The 21,385-nt window shown below is 53.0% G+C and overlaps 1 protein-coding gene and 1 pseudogene across 6 annotated transcripts; one reads left to right on the top strand and one right to left on the bottom strand.

Annotated features, from left to right (window-relative positions):
• Positions 1-1,347: 1,347 nt before the first annotated feature.
• Positions 1,348-20,655, top strand: CAPN11 (calpain 11). Of its 6 annotated transcripts, none has more exons than XM_044929507.2 (22): positions 1,348-1,400; positions 6,567-6,817; positions 7,181-7,250; positions 8,355-8,473; positions 9,269-9,402; positions 9,604-9,772; positions 12,871-12,954; positions 13,048-13,133; positions 13,316-13,390; positions 13,516-13,676; positions 13,875-14,044; positions 15,814-15,825; positions 16,106-16,317; positions 16,636-16,675; positions 16,778-16,846; positions 16,932-16,989; positions 17,110-17,174; positions 17,461-17,529; positions 18,105-18,183; positions 18,279-18,321; positions 18,838-18,896; positions 20,251-20,655. In XM_044929507.2, exons 1-21 carry the CDS (start codon positions 1,370-1,372, stop codon positions 18,860-18,862), a joined length of 2,022 nt encoding a protein of 673 aa, XP_044785442.2. In that variant the 5' UTR covers positions 1,348-1,369; the 3' UTR covers positions 18,863-18,896; positions 20,251-20,655. The 6 variants fall into 6 exon arrangements, 5 of the variants coding, with proteins under 5 accessions (XP_044785442.2, XP_044785429.2, XP_025124949.2 ...); XM_044929494.2 differs by having other exon boundaries at positions 18,279-18,395; positions 20,251-20,640; XM_025269164.3 differs by lacking the exon at positions 20,251-20,655 and adding an exon at positions 19,013-19,467.
• LOC102396629 lies at positions 5,940-6,529 on the bottom strand (annotated as a pseudogene).
• Positions 20,656-21,385: the final 730 nt, after the last annotated feature.

Here is a 21,385-nt window from a genome sequence, read left to right as displayed (position 1 = left end):
CTGGCGTGCTGCAGTCCATGGGGTAGCAAAGAGTCGGACATGACTGAGTGACTGAACTGAGTGCACAGAAAACTTACATTTACATTGTAGTCTATTAAGTGTGCAATAGCACTATTTCTAAAAAAAAAATAATAAATCTACATACCTTAATTTAAAAATACTTTTTTGCTAAAAAATGTTAGGCATCATGTGAGCCTTCAACAAGTCATAATGTTTTTGCTAGTGGAAAGTTCAAAATACCAAAATATGACAGAGTCACAAAAGGAGTAAATGCTGTTGGAAAAATGGCCCCGGTAGACTTCCTTGACCAGAGCAAGGTTGCCACAAACTTTCAATTTGTAAAAAATGTAATATCTTCAAAGTTCAGTGAAATGAGATGGACCTGTCATTGAGTCCTCAGAGGAGCCCTATTCCAACTGATAGATGAGAAGCGTGAGGCCCATGGCCAGGATGTCCCTTGCCCCAGCTAACACAACCTGGACACAGTGGAGCTAAGGCAGGATGAAAAAAACCTTAGGATGCTATGGGAGCTTAAAGACAGGATATCTTGCCTCATTCAAACTTTTTACAGTTAGCTGAGAAAACTGACATGGAAAGGAGAGTAATTAGTCAAGGACCCCAAAATAGGCCAAAATGACTGATGTGGTAGTAGACCCTTTCCCCAGGGGTCATGGAGTTAAGCCAGGAACACCCCCTCGCCTGCTCTGAGGCATGCCAGTGGCCTAACCATGCCAAGAAGAATGTTACGGATTGAATGTCATCCCCCAAAAAGATATATTGAAGTCCTAATCCCCAATACCTCAGTATGTGGCTTTATGTGGAAATAGGGTCATTGCAGAAATAATTAGATAAGATGGGGTCGTGCTGGAAAAGGATGGGTCCCTAATTCAGTACAACTGGTGTCTTTATAAGAACAGGAGAGAGGCACAGTGAAGGCCACGTGAAGCCAGATGCACAGGGTGAATGCCATGTCAGTGGCTTCTGGAATCAAGGAGGCTTTCAAGATAAAAGAGATCCCATTGGGGTGTCAGGGACAGCCCCTACCTGGCAGTCTTGGACGGAAAAAGAGGGACTCAAACTTATCCTGAGATGATGCAGTGAGGGCAGCCAGCCTGGTGGTGGCCCCCAGGGTGGGAGTGCTGGGTCTCCTGTCCCCGCAGGGAGATGGCCCTTGGACTGGTGGGTGGAGACCAGGCAGATAGAAAGGGGCCATTAGTACCAGCACCAGCCTGTGGGGGACAAGTGGGAAGGAGGCAGCTGTTAAAAATGTGCCACTGACTTAGGAATCCCAGGGGATTCTGGGAGAGTTCTGTGGGGGAGGGGTCCTCTACAAACCCCCCACCCCCAGAACCTTCAACTGTCAAGCACCATGCAAGCTACCAGCATGCTGTACTCTCCAGGTAGGCGCTGATGGGGTCTGTCCCACTCGTGTACCTGGCAGACGAGGGCCTCCCCTGCCCCAGGAAGGGGCTGTGTGTCCTTGGGGGTGACTACTCCATCAGACTGGATGCTCCCCAGGCTCAGGAGTTGCGCCTCTTCCTCAGCCAGTCTGGGAAAGAACAGGCCACGGATGGTCAGACCCTCAGGAGAACAGCTTCCTTGTCTCCGCCGAGTTGGGGAGAAGAGAGGGACCAGCCACACTGCTGTCAGAGCCGCCTGGGGAACGGGCTCGTGTGAGGAGAGCCCCCTTGGCCGTGGCCGTTAGGGAAATAAAAGGCACCCTAGACCCAGTCTCCAGGCTTCTTGGGAAGTGTAGGCCAAGGGGAGACCCAAGCCCAGTTTAGACAACATCTTCATTTACTTAATTTACTCTCTGCTCTGAAAATTAAGGTGGTGTCCCTAAATCTTCAGTCTTTCCCAGCACTGGGGTCCCTTCCCGAAATTGAAGGCAAAGGGAGAAGGGAGCGGCAAAGGATAAGATGGTTAGACAGCATCACTGACTCAATGGACATGAATCTGAGCAAACTCAGGGAGATAGTGAAGGTCAGAGGAGCCTGGACATGACCTAGCCCCTAAATCTACAAGTCCCCAGTCTGATGGGAGAAACAAGACAAGCACCCAGGACAAAAATCATCCTATCTCTTCACGCCTTGCTTTCACATATTGCTCTGGCCATCTGCCTCTCCTTCCCCCAGCCAACCTTGTCTGTCTGTCTGTCTCTCTGAGCTTGCCCTTGCCGGGGCCTGAGACATTTGGGGTATAACTGTGGTGGAATGTGCGTGTGTGTGTGTGTGCGCACGCGTGTGTGTGTGTGTGTGCGTGTGTGCGTGTGTGCGTGTGTGAGTCCTCCCTGCCAGCCCAGCTGCTGCGTCAGGCGCGCAGACCAGGACAGTGAGCGATGACCTCTCGGCTGGGTGATGAGCCCGAGGGAAGGCTCCAGGGAGATTAAGAAGACTCATCACCTTGGTTTCCTCTCTGATGTTCTCCAGTTTTCTGGGACACCAGCACCTTCTGTGGTCCTCCCAGAACCCCCCCATCCCAAAAGCTCAGCACACCCACTTTTGGGCACCCACTTGCCCCCACTTTGGGGGCAGCCGGGCAGAGGCCTCGGGGCAGCCCAGTTGGAGGAAGGGCACAGAGGCTTCCCTCACTACATGGGGCTCTAGGCCTTTCACTTAACCCAGGTTTCTCAGCCTCCACCCTCCTGATGTTTGGGGACAGGATAATGTTTTGTCGTAAGACCTGTCCTGTGCAGTGTGGCATGTTTAGCAGCATCCCTGGCCTTTACCCACTGGACGCCAGCAACCCCTGCCCCTGCTCCCCAGTTAAGGCAGCCGAAGCATCTCCTGACAGTGCCCCCGGGGAGAAGAGCTGAGTTACCTTCTCTGGGGGCCCTGGGTTCCACCCACCCAAGTCAGGAACAGCCTCTCCTCCCAGCGACGGCAACACTGGGTGAGGACCGGCCTGGCGGTGAAACGAGCACAAATTCTGGGTTCGTCCTTCCTCTCAGGACCCTCTTCATCTCTGGGCAAAAGAAAAAACACATCCTCCTCCTACACATATACTCCACAGATACACACATGACTCTTTACACACAGAGACACACACACGACACAGACACACAGACACTGCATAGACACACAGACACACTCGACATAGACATACACACGCACATTCTCCATGGAGACAGACACACACACACACACACATGTACTCCACAGATACACGCATACTCCACATACACAGACACACCACGTAAACACAAACGTACATTTTCCACACACACACACAATACTCCACAGATGCGCGCGCGCACACACACACACACACACACCCCTTTCTTCTCTTTCCCCTAGTCAGAGAGAGGGAGAGGGAGCTTCCCGATCATTCCTAAGAGAAGCCCAGAGGGCTTAGGTTGGAAGAGAAAGGGCTGGAGGGGAAAGGGGTGAAGGGAATAAGTCCCAGATTCTCACCCCCACCCACCTACTCTCTCCCCTGCCCCCTACTCTGGTCTTCCACAACCGGAAACCCCCCAACCTTGGTGTCGGACACTAGGGCAGTCCCAACTTTGCACAGGCCTGTCTGGGGGTGGCCTCACTGAGCGGGTGGCATTGAGCCAGAACTTTTCCCAGTGGACAGATGTGAGCATGGGGTCAGGAATGATTCCAAGCAGAGGCACCGAGGCAGCCTGTGCTCCAAGGTGCTGGGCTGGTCGGGGGCAGCCTGGGTGGTTTTGTCGGGCTACTAAGTGGAGAGAACAGGGGTCATTCTTGGACCCAGGGAAGTCCCAGGAGACACTGATGAGGGACTGAAGAATGGGTTTGCTTGCTTGGGGTGGTAAGTTAGGGGGCATCAGGTAAGTTCAGCCACAAATGGCCTGTGACCTCCCTAGTTGACAAGGATGGGGAGGTGGTGCTGGGTCCCCAGGCCTTCCGGCCGAAGAGACATGCCTCCCTCCAGGGCAGTGTGGCGCGAAGGTCACGAGCCTAGCCTGGTCTCTGCGGTCAGACTGAATCCACCTCAACCCTGAGTCTGTGACCTCGCACCAACCCCCAACCTTGGCGCTGCGGCTTCCTGTTCTGGTAACTGTGGGTAATGCACGGCCCTCTCTTGGGCCTGGTGTGCCCTGCAGAGCAGGCGCTCAGGCCCGTCAGCTCAGCTGCTCTGACTCTTCTTGACCAGCTCGAGGAAGGAAGCACAGCTGAGCCCCCGGCTCCTGCCTCTGAGGAGCGCAGCAGCCCTTCGGGGGCCCAATCCGGTCTCCCCTCTAGACAGCCCAGGACCCTCGCCCCTCTCTGCAGCTGCCCCCTTCTTTTCCTCACTCTGGGTTCCTCCCTCACCCCAGGCCCCACTGGGATCTGTTTAACACAGACCACATCCTTCCAGCCTCCCCGCTAAGTGCTTCCTTATTTCAGAAACAGCTGAGAATATGGGGAGATGGGAGGACCGTCCCTGGGCGCCCGGTGGGTAGGACTGCAGATTCAGAATGGGTCTCGCGCTGTGGTCTCAGCTCCTCTTGCCCCTCCTCCGTGCTCTGCCCTGGGGTTCACTGTTGGTGGCAGAAGGGAGTCCGTCCACGGTTAGGGAAGCCTCAGGAAGCGGGTAAGAGCCTGCAGTCCCTGTGCAGGAGGATGGGTCCTGGGTCTCCCCACTGCCGCTGACCCAGGGTCTGTCAGCTGGCCTGACTTTTCCTCTCAGAGGCTCAGCCGTGGGGCCATTCCCTAACTGACTCTCGCCCCTGAGATGCTCCTTTCCTTCTGCCCTCCATCCCTTGACTCTCCGTTATTTCCCCTCTCCCCAAAAGGCAGTGTCTGTTTGCACAGTCTGGAGATCATTAAAAAAAAAAAAACAAACAGCTCTATTGAACTGTGATTCACACACCGTATAATTTACCCATTTAAAGCGTAGGAGTCAGTGGCTTTCAGTACATTCACAGAGTTTTGCAACCATCGCCACAATCAATTTCAGAACCTTCTCATTCTCCCCCTAAAGAAATCCCATACCCTGTAGCCATCAATTTCCAACCCCACAACCCCCTAAGTCCTAGGCAACCATGATTATATTTCCTGTGTCTATATGAATTGGCCCATTTGGAGCACTTTGCATAATTGGAATCATATCATATGTAGTCCTTTGTGACCGCTCTCTTCACTTAGCCAAGTGTTTTTAAGGTTCATCTCAGTGCTTCATTTCTTTTCATCGTCCACGTATTCCTCATTTTGCTTGTCCATTCATCAGCTGATGGACATTTGGGTTTCCACCCCCCCCCACGTTTTGGCTATTGTGACTAATCCTGCTGCTATAAACATTTGTGTACAGGTTTTTGTATGGACAGATGTTTTTAAATTTTATTTACTTATTTATTTTTGGCTGCACTGAGTATTGCTGCACGCAGGCTTTCCCTAGTTGTGATGAGTGGGGCAGGGCTCTAGTTTCAGCGCACAGGCTTCTCACCGCAGTGGATTCTCTTGTTGCGGAGCGTGGGCTCGCTAGCCGTGCCGCACAGGCTTAGTTGCCCCGACTCACGTGGAGTCTTCCAGAACCAGGGATTGAACTCATGTCCTCTGCGTTGGCAGGTGATTCTCAACCACGGGACCACCAGGGAAGTCCTGGACGTATTTACATACTTTCATCTCCCTTGGGTATATATACCTAGAGGTGAAATTTCTGGATCATGTGGCAACTCTGCGTTTAACTGAGGAGCTGCCAGACTATTTTCCGAAGTGGCTGCACCCTTTCACATCCCCACCAGGAGTGTCTGAGAACGCCAATTTCCCCACATCCTCACCAACACGTCTCATTACCAATCTTTTGGATGAGAGCTGTCCTAGCAGGCTTCCCTGATAGCTGAGATGGTAAAGAATCTGCCTGCAATGTGGGAAACCCGGGTTCGATCCCAGGGTCGGAAAGATCCCCTGGAGAAGGGAATGGGAACCCACTCCAGTATTTTTGCCTATAGAATTCCATGGACAGAGGAGCCTGGCAGTTTATAGTCCATGGGGTTGCAAAGAGTCAGACATGACTGAGCGACTAACACTTAACTTTCAGTGGGTGTGAACTGACCTTGACTTGCATTTGTCTGGTGAATGGTACCAAGCATTTTTCATGTGATTATTGGTCATTTGTATATCTTCTTCAGAGAGACTCCGATTCAGATCCTTGGTCCATTTTTTTTTCTCCCAAGGTTTATTGAGGGCATGGGGGTCTACAGGGAAGCCCAGTACCTGTGGGGAAGGCCTGCTGTCAGTCTGGAGGGCAGCGGCCTGGCAGGCAGCTGGAGAGAGGGGTCTCCAAAACCTGGGTTTACTTGAAAGTGTGGCTCTCGGCTCCACCATGCCCAAAACCTTTGGGTCTGAGCATGGCCGCATAGCAGGGCCTGCCTTCATGTTCCACCTGATCCCCGCCCCGAGGTAGGCATCTTCCCACATCTCTCACGCTTCAGGCAAGGCCAATGCCAGTCCTTCCCCAGGGATGTCACCCATTTAGCAAAGTACACCTCCTTGTTGCACACAGGGCACCTGGGCACGGTGGCGCCGGATTCGGGGCAGGCGACTGGGCCGGAGCAGGTTGGAGCGCTGGACTCCTTTGTCCATTTTTAATGGGTTATTTGTCCTTTGATTGTTAAGCAGAGACCGTTTTTGACAGAGGGATTGCGGCCCGCATAAGCCAGAACCGACTCAGGGCCAAGGGCGTGGGCCAGCACCACAACGCCCAGAACTACAACAACCAGAGCTTTGAGGAACTGCGAGCACTCTGCCTACGGAGGGGAGAGCTGTTCGAGGACCCCTTTTTCCCTGCAGAACCCACTTCACTAGGCTTCAAGGAACTGGCACCCAACTCCAAACACGTGCAGAACATCAGCTGGCAGCGGCCCAGTGTGGGCACCGGGAGGGGAGGCGTGGACTCCCGGGGGATGGGACGTGTAGTGATGCCCCAGTCGCTTGCATAATTTCCAATCCCTCACCGCCCTCTCTTGGCTCTGCCCTGGATTCCACCTCCATTCGGGTTCAGGATGGTTCTGGAAGTGCTTAAGTAAAACCTCTCAGATGACCCTGGGAAGGTCACTCACTGAGTTTTGCCGTCACAGCTTACACCTACGCCAGCCTCCCCCCTCCACCCCATCTCCCCCATCCACGTTTCCCCTAGAATCCAAGAGGCAGGCAGCATTCCCCGAGGAGGTAGGAGGGAGGTTAAGAGGGGATGGCTTGGGCTCTCTGAAACCTTTCTCCCTTCTCTGCAGCAAATCACAAGCAATCCTCAATTCATCGTGAATGGGGTCAGCCCAACCGACATCTGCCAGGGCGTGCTCGGTGAGTGGGGAGCGGGAAAGCCTGCGGTGTCTTCTGGAGCTGGGGAACTGGGACCCCAAGGCTCAGACAGCTCTTCTGTTTCCCTGCTCCTCCCCTAAGCCAGATGCCACCCCCTCCTGCTGCCATCTGGGTCTGGGAATAAGCAGGGTGCTATATTCGTTATCGGGCTTTCCAGGTGGCTCAGCAGTAAAGAACCTGCCTGCAGAAGACCCAAGTTCAATCCCAGGTTGGGAAAAATCCCCTGGAGAAGGAAATGGCAACCCACTCCAGTTTTCTTGCCTGGGAAATTCCATGGACAGAGGAGCCTGGTAGGCTACAGACCATGGGGTCACAGAGTCCAGCACGACTTAGCGACTGAACAGCAACATATTAGTTATTAATTGCTCCAAGACTCAGTGACTTAAAGCAACAACAAACATCTATCATCTCACAGTTTCTCCGGGGCAGGAATTAGGAAGCAATAGAGCTGGGTGGGTCTGGCTCAGGGTCTCTCATGAGGTTTCACGGGAGCTGGAGGGTCCCCTTCCGAGATGGCACGCTCACGTGGCAGAAGGCCTCGGGTCCTTGCCATGTAGCTTCTCTGTAGGACACTCGAGCGTCCCCACATGGTAGCTGGCATCCCCCAGAGTGAGTGGCCTGAGACAGAACAAGGAGGAGGCTAGACTGACTTCGCCAGCTGGTCTCAGGAGAAACAGGCGGTGACCTCCCCAGGTTCTGCTGTTAAAAGCAAACGAACCTGCAGGGACTTCCCTGGTGGTCCAGTGGTTAAGACTCTGTGCTTCTCCTGTAGAGGGGCATGGGTTCAATCCCTGGTCCAGAAACTAAGATCTCACATGCCACTCAGCCAGGAAAAAAAAAAAGCATGCATGCGTGCAATCCAACTCCCATGGAAGGGAAGGGGAACTAGCCTTCTGCTCTTGGAGGGAGGGCTGTAGAAGGACTTGTGGACACATTTTAAAGTCCCTGCAGGTGCTCCGACTTCCTCAGTCTAAGGTATTAGGTGAAGGAGAGCTGCTCTCACGTGGGCTCCCACCACCGGTTCCCATCCTCCGCTTGGACTCTGGGGCACACACAGGGGAATGCGCAGTCCTGCTGTCTTTCCAGGAGACTGCTGGCTGCTGGCCGCCATTGGCTCCCTCACCGCGTACCCCAAACTGCTGTCCCGTGTGGTGCCCAAGGGGCAGAGCTTCAAGAAGAACTATGCTGGCATCTTCCATTTTCAGGTGAAGGACGATTAGAAAGCCAGAGTTGATTTATGTTTGAGGCGTGTGCATGTGTGTGTGGAGGCTGTGTGAGAGACAATTAGTACATGCTTTGAAGCTTACCTTTCCCCTTTTCTTTTGGAAAAAAAAAATGATATCTATCAGGGTAGATTTTTGCCTAATTATTAGAGAAATATCCTCTCACTAAAGAAATTGTGTAAGCTAAGCTTTTAAAGCCCCAAAAGAAAATAGTTGTATTGGTTTGTGATTCTCCCCCTCTATCTCTTTCTCCTGCTTCTCACTGTGTCGTGTCTCTCCTTCTCTCAGTAGAAACACACATATATGTATCAATATACTCATGTATATGCATGTGTTTGTCTGTCAACATCTATGACATGGGAGTTTCGCATAATTTTTGTAATCTACTCTTTAAATTATGCAACATGTGGACAAATTCCTCGGGTCATAAAAAAATATTTCTGAAAGTCATAAGACTTTTTCCGAATCACAAGACCTCAGAAATAAAAGACCAGCCAAGGTCCAAAGGCAGGTGGATCCCTCTGGAAGCCACGGCAGAACCTGACTAGAGGCTGGAGGGCTTGTCAGATCTTTCAAGCTTTTCTTGAGGTGGGTGGGCTCTCTGTCACTGGTGTGTCATTGAATTGGCCACCAGGGGGCACTCGTGTAACAGTCCTCTTGCAAGGAGAGGGGAGTGGGTGTGTGTGTGTGCACACGCGCGCGCGCACTCACGTTTGGAAGGGGGCCTGGGGCAGACAGATGCCCACACCCCGCTGACACCCACCTTGCTACCCCCAGATCTGGCAGTTTGGGGAGTGGATGGACGTAGTGGTGGATGACCGGCTGCCCACAAAGAATGGCAAGCTGGTGTTTGTGCACTCAGCGGAGCGCACTGAGTTCTGGAGTGCCCTGCTGGAGAAGGCATACGCCAAGTGAGTGCCTAGCCAAGCGACTGGCCTGGCCTCCAAGCCTGCCCTGACCGTTGGCAGTGACGGAAGCACCTGGAATCAGGGGAAGAGGCAGGGGGACCGCGGGGCATCCCTCACTTCCCTCCCCGCCCCCTCTGAGGTCCAAGCTTACAACCAGCCCACCTCCCAGACAGAGCCCAGACAGTGCCTTCTCTGTGCCCGCAGGCTGAACGGATCGTATGAAGCTCTGTCGGGGGGCAACACGGTGGAGGGCTTTGAGGACTTCACAGGGGGCGTGACGCAGAGCTTCCAACTCCAGAATCCCCCTAGGAACCTGCAGAGGATTCTTAGGAAGGCTGTGGAGCGATCTTCCCTCATGGGCTGCTCCATCGAGGTAAACCACGCTTGGTCTCGCTTCGGGGCATTTGCACCTGGTGTTGCTTACACCTAGAAAGTTCTTTCTCCAGATACCTGCATAACTAGCCCCTTCTCATTCACATTTCCACTCCAGTGCCCCTCCCTCAGGCTAGTCTTCCCTGTCTTAGCTGTTCCTACTCCTGTTTTCCTCTCTACTTTGTTTTGATTTTTTTCCCCAACATTTATCACAGTCAGAAACTGTCATACTTGTTAATGTGTATATTCATGACCAAACTTCTCCAGACAGTTTCCATATTCCACGAAGGCATGTCCAACTCCTTGCGACCCCATGCACTGTAGCCCGCCAGGCTCCGCTGTCCATGGGATTTCCCAGGCATGAACACTGGAGTGGATACTGGAGTGGGGGATCAAACCCAGGTCTTCTGCCCTGCAGGGAGATTCTTTCCCATCTGAGCCACCAGGGAATCCCTTCCATGAAGGCAGTGACCTTATTTGTCTCTTTGACTGCTGATCCTGGGACTTCAGGTGGTACTTGGCATACAATAGATTCCCAACACATATTTGTTCAAATAAACAAATAAACCCAGAGTGCCACTGTGAGGCTTCCCTGATGGCTCAGCCTTAAAGAATCTGCCTGCAAGGCAGGAGACGCAAAAGACTTGGTTCAATCCCTGGGTGGGGAAGATCCCCTGGAGGAGGAAATGACAACCCATTCCAGTATCCTTGCCGGGACAGAGGAGCCTGGCAGGCTACACTCCAAAGTGTCACAAAGAGTCAGACATGACTGAGTGACTGAGCACAAGAGTGTCACTATAAGACCCAGCAGTTGCATTCTTGGGCATTTATCCCAGAGAAATGAAAACTTAGGTCAGTCAGTTCAGTCGCTCAGTCGTGTCCGACTCTTTGCGACCCCATGAATCGCAGCACGCCAGGCCTCCCTGTCCATCACCAACTCCCGGAGTTCACTCAGACTCAACGTCCATCGAGTCAGTGATGCCATCCAGCCATCTCATCCTCTGGTGTCCCCTTCTCCCTCTGCCCCCAATCCCTCCCAGCATCAGAGTCTTTTCCAATGAGTCAACTCTTCGCATGAGGTGGCCAAAGTACAGGAGTTTGAGCTTTAGCATCATTCCTTCCAAAGAAATCCCAGGGCTGATCTCCTCTAGAATGGACTGGTTGGATCTCCTTGCAGTCCAAGGGACTCTCAAGAGTCTTCTCCAACACCACAGTTCAAAAGCATCAATTCTTCGGTGCTCAGCCTTCTTTACAGTCCAACTCTCACATCCATACATGACCACAGGAAAAATGAAAACTTAGATCCACACAAAAGCCTGTGCCCAAATGTTTAAAGCAGGTCTATTTGTAATAACCAGAACCTGGAAACGACTTAGATGTCTTTCAACGGGTGAACAGTTGAACAGACTGCAGTGAACGCATTTAGGGGATGCTGCCGCTAAGTCACTTCAGTCGTGTCCGACTCTGTGCAACCCCGTGCGACCCCATAGACGGCAGCCCACCAGGCTCCCCCGTCCCTGAGATTCTCCAGGCAAGAACACTGGAGTGGGTTGCCATTTCCTTCTCCAATGCATGAAAGTGAAAGTGAAGTTGCTCAGTCATGTCCAACTCTTAGCGACCCCATGGACTGCAGCCTACCAGGCTCCTCCATCCATGGGATTTTCCAGGCAAGAGTACTGGAGTGGGGTGCCATTGCCTTCTCCATGCTACTCAGCAATAAAAAGACATGAACTGTTGACACACACAACTTGGATGAGTCTCAAGGAAATTCTGCTGAATGAAAAAAGCCAATCCCCAAAGGTTCCATACTGTACGATTGCTTATATGACAGTGTTGAAATGACAAAATTATTTTTTTTAATCTATTTTTTTTTGGCTGTGCTGGGTCTCCATTGCTGTGCAAGTTACTCTCTAGTTGCAGCAAGCAGGGGCTACTCTCTAGTCCTCACTTCGGCTTTTCCTTGTTGTAGATAGGGCTCCCAGGCTTCAGTAGCTGCAGCTCTAGAGCACAGGTTTCATAGTTGTGGCTGCGGGTTTAGTTCCCCCAAGGCATTTGGGATTTTCCCAGATTGGGGATGGGACCGTGTCTCCTGCATTGGCAGATGGATTCTTTACCACTGAGCCACTTAGGGAAGGCCTTGAAATGACAAAATTCTTGAAAAATGGAGAACAGATTAGGAGTTGTCAGAGTTTAGGGAAGACAGCCATAAGAGGTGATTGTTGGCTATATCAGGGCAACAATGGGATGTTAGCAGTGATGGAAATGTTTGGTTTTGTGACAGTGGTGGAGGATACAGAGCACAATCATATAATAACAATGCATAAAACATACACAAGTGAATACTAGTAAAAGAGGAGGCATCTGTATTAGATCAACAGATTGTGTCAACATATTCATTCTGGTTTTTATACCGTGCTATAGGGACTTCCACGCTTCCACTGCAGGGGACACAGGTTCAATCCCTGCTGGGGAACTAATATCCTGTATGCTGTATGGCATAGCTAAAAAAATGAAACAGAACAAAAACCCTTGATATCATGCTATAGCTTTTTTTTTTTTTAGCAGTTTTAAAAAACTAATTACTTATTTTTATTTGGACAGCACTGGGTCTTCACTGTGGTGTGTGGGCTTAGTCGCCCCACAGTATGTGGGGTCTCAGTTCCACAACCAGGGTTTGAACCCTGGTCCCGGGCAGTGGAAGGTGGGTTTTTAACCACCAGACCACCAGGGAAGTCCCTGAGCTATAGTTTTGGAAGATGTTACTGATGTAGATCCTATACACAGGATCTCTCTGTATCATTTCTTAAAATCGCTTGTGAGTCTGCAAGCATTTGAAAAGGCAAAGCTTAATTAAAAAAAAAAAAGTGTACCCAGATCTAAATAAGAAGAAAGTCCTAAAAAGAGGGGATAATATATACACGTCTAGCTGATTCACTTCACCGTACCTCTGAAACGAACACGACATTTATTGTAAAGCAACTCTTCTCCAATAAAAATAAGTTTTAAAACAGGGAGTTCAGAGAGTTGTCACCTGTCTTCAGGTGTCCCCGTCCCCCTGACCAGCTCCTGAGTTCCTCTCAAGCCCTCTGTGTTCTGCAGGTCACCCACGAACATGAGCTGGAGTCCTTGACGCAGGGTATGCTGGTGAGAGGACATGCTTACTCAGTGACCGGCCTCCAGGACGTGAGTCTGACCCCTGCAACCCCACCCAGAGGGGTGCGAGAAGGAGGACTTCTTTGACCCTACGCCCCTGACCTCTGCCCACAACCCACCCAGGTCTCCTACCAAGGCAGGACAGAAACACTGATCCGAGTCCGGAATCCCTGGGGCCGGATTGAGTGGAATGGAGCCTGGAGTGACAAGTAGGTGGCTCGCCAGCACTCTGGGGGCAGAGGGGCAGAGCAACACCGCAGGCCCCACCCCCACGGAGCAAAGCCATGCCACCGAGAGATTCTCCATCTAACCAGGACTCTCAAGTAGCTCAGGGGTGAGGGGAGCCCTGAGGGAGGAACGAGCTCTGCTCCCCGACCTGTCTCTGCTCCAGTGCCAAGGAGTGGGAGGAGGTGACCCCAGATGTCCAGAGGCAGCTGCTGCACAGGAAGGAGGACGGGGAGTTCTGGTCAGTCCCATGCCCACCCCCTTCATCCTCCTGCCGCCCATCGCACCCGAGCCTTGGACGGGGAGGTTCTGGGGGGCCCGTGGTGTGGCTGAGCCAGTGATGGCTCTGTGCACCTCCCACCACAGGATGTCCTACCAAGATTTCCTTGGCAACTTCACCCTCCTGGAAATCTGCAACGTGATGCCCGACCCGCTCTCCGGGGACTACAAGAGCTGTTGGCACACCACCTTCTACGAGGGCAGCTGGCGGAGGGGCAGCACCGCAGGGGGCTGCCGGAGCTACCTGGGTGGGCTGGGCGGGGTGGGGGGCGGAACTCGGGGCAGGGAGTGGGTGATAGGCCACTGACTGACTGCACAACCAGGCTCAGGGGCCCAGGGGCAAGCGCCATCAGGTGCCACTGGGCCCTGTGAGGAGGCGGGCGTGTGGCCTGGAAGCCTGTCCACCCCGGGAAGGGCAGGGCCATCCTGACCTGCTTCCTCCACAGACACATTCTGGACCAACCCCCAGTTTAAGATCTGTCTCCCCGAGGAGGATGACGACATAGAGGACGATGAAGCCGTCTGCACCTGCCTGGTGGCCCTGATGCAGAAGAACTGGAGGCGAACGAGGCCGCACGGAGCCCAGCTGGAGACCATCGGCTTCGTCATCTACTCGGTGGGTGCCCAGCTGGTCCCCTGGCCACTATTGCTCCCGCAGTGGCCTCACCCCCCAAACCACTGCCCACCCCACAGCCCCAGGACTAGGACACCCTCCCTTCAACCACCTCCACACCCCTAGCTCGCTCTTTCTTCTCCGCTCCCCACAATGTTGTGTTCGTTTCAGGTGTACAAAAAAGTGGATCAGTCGTATTTAGACACATACCTACTCTCTTCCCACATAGGTCATTACATAGTATTGAGTGGAGTTCCCTGTGCTGAACAGGAGATCCTTATTGGTGGTGGTGTTTAGTTGCTAAGTTGTGTCTGACTCTTCAGCGACCCCATGGACTGTCCATGGGGTTTCCCAGGCAAGAGTACTGGCATGGGTTGCCATTTCCTTCTCCAGGGAAACTTCCCTGACCCAGGAATCCAACCCGTTACTCCTGCCTCGTCTCCGGCATTACCGGCAGGTTCTTTACCGCTGAGGCCCTGGGGAAGCCAGGTCCTTATTAGTTAGTTACCTATTGTAGTTACAGTAGTGTGTGTATATCGATCCCAATCTCCCAGTTTATCCCTACCCCCCCAACTCCCTGCCCTGGCTTTTTCTTTAGGGTGTGTTGAGCTTTTAAGGCAGGGCTGACAGTTTTCTTTCCAAATTTTTTACATTGAAAACTCTTAAGGAGGGACTTCCCTAGAGGTCCAGCGCGAGGGACACCGGTTCTATTCCCAGTTGGGAACAAAGATCCCACATGCCACGAAGTGTAAACAAAAAGGAAAAAAAAAGAAAAGGAAAAAAACACTTAAGGAGCACTTCCTTTGTACCAGGCATTGTTCCAAGGACCTTTCAAATAGTAACGCCTTTAATAAAAAGGAAGGAGACCGGGAGCCAGGGGCAAGGTCATGTCCAAACTCATACCAGTTTCGACACACTCAGAAATTTCCCCACAGCTCCCAAACCTCCAGAGTCACCCCATCAAGAACATGGAGTCTGGCCAGGAAAAACCCCTGACAAGTGTTTCCCAAGCTGTGCCTTGCAAAATCCTAGAAACGCCCATTTGTCCTTTCACTTACATAGTCAACAGTATCCATGGAGCACCTTCTGTATGCTCAGTCATGAACAAAAGCAGACTTGAGCCTTGCCCTCCTCCTAGGCTGTGTGTCTCTCAGGTTAACAGACACACCCCAAGCCATTTCTAAGGTTAGATGCGACCCCTCCCGGAAAGGCTGCCTTCTCTACACCCACCCAGAGCTCCCCTGGGCCATTAGTACATTAAAGGTTCTGCAGGAACCTATATTTCTGCAGGAGAGCAATGTATTTATCTTGGTTTAAGTCACCTTTTTATAAAGCATCTTTTATAGAGCACCTTTTTAATGAGCACCTTTGTGCTCATTACTGGGTTTCTATGAACTTCCTGGGAAAAATGAGCACTCCATGGAAAATGCTCTCCCCGTGTTTTTCCCCAGTTCTCCAACTGCTTAGCAGTGTAAGACTGGGTGAGTTAGTTCACCACCTCTGGGGGATTTCCTTTCCATCCTTAACCTGAAGTGATCAAATATCCTCTTTGCAAAACTCGGTATAAACCATACTTGGCTGTCCAAAGCAAAAGGAAAGATTATTAAAGCTAGGACTTAACAGCTCTTAGATCCCATGCACCTCCCCACACTGGTGTCCCAGGGCCCTTATTAGCAGCCCCTCCCCTGCTGAACACACACAGCCTGACTTCCATAGACCTGAGCCCCTTAGCCATCCTGGGGATCTGACCTCCCTCTTTCTTCCCTTCCCAGATCCCAAAGGAGGTACCGAAGACGAGGGGCTTGACATCCGGCAGACACCCACCCCATTCCCGGCTGCGTGTAGATGGGCCAGGGGTGGAATTCAGTGAAGGGTCTGGGGGCCACTGGGTCAGGATTCCAGCCCCCTTGGGCCCTGGGTGGGAGTCAGGGAAGGAAACCACCACTGGAGTTACCTGCCAGCCACAGCAGCCCCCTAACTGTGCCCAGTGGGCCTCACTGTGGGGGTCCCTCTCTCCCTGCCCTCTCCCCGAGGACCCTGGACCCACCTGCAGGGCACGTACAGTTTCAGAACCTCCAGGATGTCCACTTGAAAAAGGACTTCTTCATCAAGTACCAAGACCTGGGTTTCTCGGAGATTTTCACCAACTCACGGGAGGTGAGCACCCAGTTCCAGCTGCCCCCAGGGGAATACATCATCATCCCCTCCACCTTCGAGCCACACAAGGACGCTGACTTCCTGCTGCGGGTCTTCACCGAGAAGCACAGCGAGTCCTGGTGAGGGGCCCCACCTCACTGCTCCAAGGCCACCTGCCCCCCACCCCGAGCTGTAGGATGTCATGCTCAGGGATCAGTCATCCGGTAGGCCCCCCTCCCCGCCGCCACCGACACTCTGTCCCTAATTTACAGTCAAGGAAACTGAGGCACAAGGCAGGGAAGTCCAAGGTAGTAGCAGAGACAGAATTGGAACCCCAGTCCCATGGCACCCATTCCCTATTGCTTCAGATACACATGACCTCCCCACCTTCCCCCTAGAGTCCCTGTTTCCCTGAACCAACCCCTGCTAACTCCACGCCTTCATCCACTTCTGCCCAGGGAACTGGATGAAGCCAACTACGCTGAGCTTCTCCAAGAGGTGAGGGGAGGCCATGGGGTTGGGGGTTCGGGGCAGTATGTGTGGGTTGGGGTATGAAGGAACGCTCTGGACCGTGTCCCTCTCCCACCCCTTTCCCTCCAGGAGAACATCTCTGAGAGCGACATGGACCAGGACTTTGTACGTTTGTTTCACATAGTGGCCGGTGGAGAGGTGAGAGGCAGAGGTCTGGGGGTGCTGAAAGGAGGTGACTGGGGGCTGAAGGAGCCAGACGGAGAGTTTACGATCCCCTTCCTAGGGCAAGGAGATAGGCATGTATGAGCTACAGAAGCTGCTCAACAAGGTGGTCTCCAGATGTGAGTCTTCCGCCCGCTACAATCCTTCTCTTAATCACCCTTAATCACCCCTGCCCTCCTCCCCATCCCAGCAACACTCAGCCACCCCTCCCCTTCTTTCTGCCCCTCCCTCCCTCACAGTCAAAAACTTCAAAACCAAGGGCTTCAGCCTGGACGTGTGCCGCTGCATGATCAACCTCTTGGATGTATCTTCCCGTCCAGTGGACCGTCCTGCCCAGTGCTATCCTGCCCGAGCCCCCTACCCCTGAGCCTGGCCCCAAGGTGGCCACCTCTCTGGCCAGCCATGCCCTCCTTCTGGATGGGGATTAGGCTCTGGGGTGACAAAAGACGCCAGCTCTTCTGGCTGTCACCACAGATACCTACAGGGCCCTTTGGTCTTGGTCCCCATCTCAGTGAGCTGCTCTGCTTCCTAGTCCCCGGAACGTCCTCCCCACCCTCTCCCCTGATATCCTTGACTGCCTCTCCTCTCAGAAAGATGGCTCTGGCAAACTGGGGCTTCAGGAGTTTCAGGTCCTGTGGAGAAAAATCAAGAAATGGACGGTAAAGGGCATTGAGAGGGCAGTTTATGGGAGTGAGAGAGGTCCTTGGAGGAATGAGGACTAGGAGGTCTAACAAAGATGAAACTGTAACAGGAGCCCCTGACTAGACATGCGTGTGTACACACACACACACACACACATACACACACACACACACACACCCTAGGACGGAGTTGTTGACATGCTGCCACATGAAATAGTCAAAATGTTCCCGGGACTTTCCTGACAGTCTCAATGGTTGGGACTTCTTCCAATATGGGGGGTGTGGATTGGATCCCTGGTCAAGAAACTAAGATCCCTGCCCTGCAATGTGGCTAAAAAAAAAAAAAAAATTCAATAACCAGCAGAGTCTAGGTATCAACTAACATAAAGGATACAGGCAGAGAGCCCTGAGCAAGGTGCCAGGAGCCAGCTCTGTGGTCACCAGGCGATAGGAATATGGGAGCTCAGGTGTAGGCCGGTGGGGGACGGGGCACGGGGGCTCCTGGGGACTTGGGTGGTGGTTGTGAAGCATTTCACCCCTTGTGAAGCATTGTGCCCTGCACACGGCCCTACCACAACTGCCTGTCCCTTCAGGACATCTTCCGAGAGTGTGACCAGGACCAGTCAGGCACCTTGAACTCCTATGAGATGCGCTTGGCAGTTGAGAAAGCAGGTGGGCTAGGGGTGGGGCAGGGTCTGGGGGCTTGGATGGGGGAGGCAGCGGCCAAAGGGCTGGACTCTCTCCTTCCACACCCCTCCCTCTCCCAGGCATCAAACTGAACAACAAGGTCACGCAGGTGCTGGTGGCCAGGTATGCGAATGACAACTTGATCATGGAGTTTGACAGCTTCATCAGCTGTTTCCTGAGGCTGAAGGCCATGTTCAGTGAGTCAGCCGGGCACCTGCCCACACCCCAGCCCGGGCCATTGGACCACCGGCCTTCTCCCGCATACCTTCGAGAGAAGCACTGCTCCAGAACCCTCCCCTCCACAGGGCGCAGACAATCTGGGTTCAAATCCCAGCCCCACCATTGCGGGCTCTGTTGCCTTGACCAAGTCACTGTATCTCTCTGTGCCTGTAATGTAGATAATAGCGCTGCCTGCATAGGACCATGGTGGAGGTTAAATGCGATAGTATTTAGAGAGCACTCAGAACTGGCCGTGGTTCAGAGCAAGGCTCTAGGAAGGAGTCCTTATCATTAACTCCCTACTGGACTGGGGATGTAGCTGGAGAGAGGGATACCCTTTCTGACCTCTGCCCTAGTTGAGAATGGGTGACCACTGACTTACCTCCCAACCATCCTCCCTTTGCCTCCTCACTGAAACAGCGTACTTTCTAACCATGGACCCTAAGAACACTGGCCAGATTTCCCTGGACCTGAACCAGGTACATGGAAGGGCTCTCAGGCACCCCCACCCATGGCTCCGCTACCCTTCCCTCTCTATGGACATCATGCCCCACCCCCACCGCTCCCATCTTCTGATGTTCTTCTCACCCCACAGTGGCTGCAGATAACTATGTGGGGTTAGAGGCACTGCAGGATCCTGACTTCCTTCCACCACCTGCACCACCACCAGCCCCCCAGGGCTTCTGGCCTGGGGTTGGTGTACTCCCTGTGGCACTCAGCTCTGCAGCCTCTGCTGATGGAATGGACCCTTGGATGCCAGGCTCACTCCATCAGCGGGCCTCCGGGCCCACCCTCCCGGGCCCACCTTCCCCACTCAAAATGCTTTTCTTTTACCCCAACCAGGCTTCCAGTGGCTGGATTTACTCCACAGTTTCCTCCCTCTCCAAGTATATTTCACTACAAGTGAAGTTACACTTTCCCCAGTGTCCCCAGCTGGGGAGGTGGTCCACGCTTTCCACTCTGCTCAGGCTCCCCTGTTTCACGGCCCCTTCCTCCTCCCCCTCACTGGGTGTGGGGGGCATTAATATAATGACCAACACATGCCGCTGGCTTCTGTGTCTCTGTGTTTCTATGTCAGGAAGAGGCTGGTGGGGGTGTAAGTCGTTTCCTCAGCACCAAAAAGGAGGAACCCAGAGCTCTCCGTTGGGGTGGTACCACACCCCTGACCTGGGAGCGTTTCAGTTCAGTTCAGTTCAGTCGCTCAGTCCTGTCCGACTCTTTGCGACCCCATGAATCGCAGCACGTCAGGCCTCCCTGTCCATCACCAACTCCCGGAGTTCACTGAGACTCACGTCCATCGAGTCAGTGATGCCATCCAGCTATCTCATCCTCTGTCGTCCGCTTCTCCTCCTGCCCCCAATCCCTCCCAGCATCAGAGTCTTTTCCAATGAGTCAACTCGTTGCATAAGGTGGCCAAAGTACTGGAGTTTCAGCTTTAGCATCATTTTGGAAATGCAATATTGTCACAGAGCTAGAGGGCACTGTTGGCATTTACGGGCAGTGCTGGGGATGCTAAAGGCAAGGAATGCCCCATCACAGCGTGGTACCTGGAGCAACATCCTAGGGGAGAGCTGAGCCGCCGGACACTGAGCCTCCCCTCCCATCTCCTCCCTCAGACTGGAATCTCCAAAGATGTCACTGCTGCTGTCTCAGAGTTCAAAAACCCTACAGGAGTCAGCCAGTCATAGAAATGCACTGAGCCTCCTGGATGTGTGGCTGGGGAGGAGTGGGGGACTGTGGCCACAGATTAGTTCATTCCTGCCTTAAAAGGTATTCAAATTCAAATCATTCTTATTGTTTAAAAACTGCTGCCTGGCTATTGTCCTCACCCAGAAGGATGGCAGGATCCTTAGTCCACCAGTCCTTGACCTTGGAGTCTCTGCCTCAGATGCCTCCAGCTTCCAGCCCCTAGACCCCAGCCTCCTGCTACAGTGGGAAGACTGAGACCAGCAGCAGTGCCCGCAGCTACACTTCTCTCAACCTTCCAGATCTCCCTGTGGCTCTCTCCCCCACCCCTGCCCCGGGTAACTGTGCTTGGGAGCTTTGCAACCTCTTGCATAGACACAGCCTCTAAATTCCTTTAGAATAAAGTCTAATGAATCTAAACCCCAATGAATTGTAATCCTTCCCCGCTCTGTGTACTTTGAGCTTCCCAGGGTAGCTGGCTTCGTTTCCTCCTGCACTAAGAACTCAAGAGGCTTCCTTCTATTTGCATTAAACCCACCCATTCCTCTTAGGCTTGGGGGTGGGGGGTGGGGGTGGGATTCCAGTCTTCCTGGATCTGGTGACCAATTCCCAGCACCAGCCCTGCCCCTTGTCACCTTTGTAACAACCACCCACTGCTCCATTGCCTCCCCCATCGCCTTGGAGCAATCATTTCCGGCCCTGCCACCCTCCTTTCCCGTCCTCTGTGGTCTTGTCTGAGAAAGAGGTCACAGTTTGTTAACAAGGGTCTTAAAGACTGATTCCTCCACCCTGTCTTCACCACCACCTTTTCTTTTCAGAGCAGCTAAGGAGAGAAGGTCCCTAGGTGGGAGCAGGGATCTTTTCGGAGAGGCTGGAAAACTTGAGTTTTTGAGAGGACCAGGCAGTCCCAGTTGGTTCTGGGGAGCCCAGCTAGATGCTGACCCCACCCCTTCCTTGTCCCTTGCCCCAGCTGGAGATGTCACCATCTTTTATCTGGGTGGCCTTGGCAAGTTATTTTATTTCTCTAGCTGTCTCCTTTTTCTCATCTGTCAATTGGGGGTGATAGGGAGTTCCCTGATGTCCTAGAGGTTCGGATCCCAGGCTTTCACTGCCTTGGCTGGGGTTCAATCCCTGCTCTGGGGACCAAGATCCTGCAAGCCATGCAGCATAACGCCCCCCCAAAATGGGGGTGACAGTGCCTGTCTCAGGGGTGCTGTATGGACGACTAAGATTAAGAGGGTGAAGCACTATGCTGCCCACAGATGGTAAAGCTCTCATTGTC

The sequence above is a fragment of the Bubalus bubalis genome, chromosome 2 (genome assembly GCF_019923935.1).
Source record: "Bubalus bubalis isolate 160015118507 breed Murrah chromosome 2, NDDB_SH_1, whole genome shotgun sequence".
Taxonomy (NCBI): Eukaryota; Metazoa; Chordata; class Mammalia; order Artiodactyla; family Bovidae; genus Bubalus; species Bubalus bubalis.
This window is presented reverse-complemented; position numbering and strand designations above follow the sequence as displayed.

Excerpts from the sequence above, each read along its gene's own strand:
- CAPN11 (XM_044929494.2), top strand. The coding sequence starts at position 1,370 with ATGCAAGCTACCAGCATGCTGTACTCTCCAG. Across the intron at positions 6,818-7,180 it reads TCAGCTGGCAGCGGCCCAGT|CAAATCACAAGCAATCCTCA; the intron begins GTGGGCACCGGG and ends CCTTCTCTGCAG. Across the intron at positions 17,530-18,104 it reads GAAAAATCAAGAAATGGACG|GACATCTTCCGAGAGTGTGA; the intron begins GTAAAGGGCATT and ends CTGTCCCTTCAG.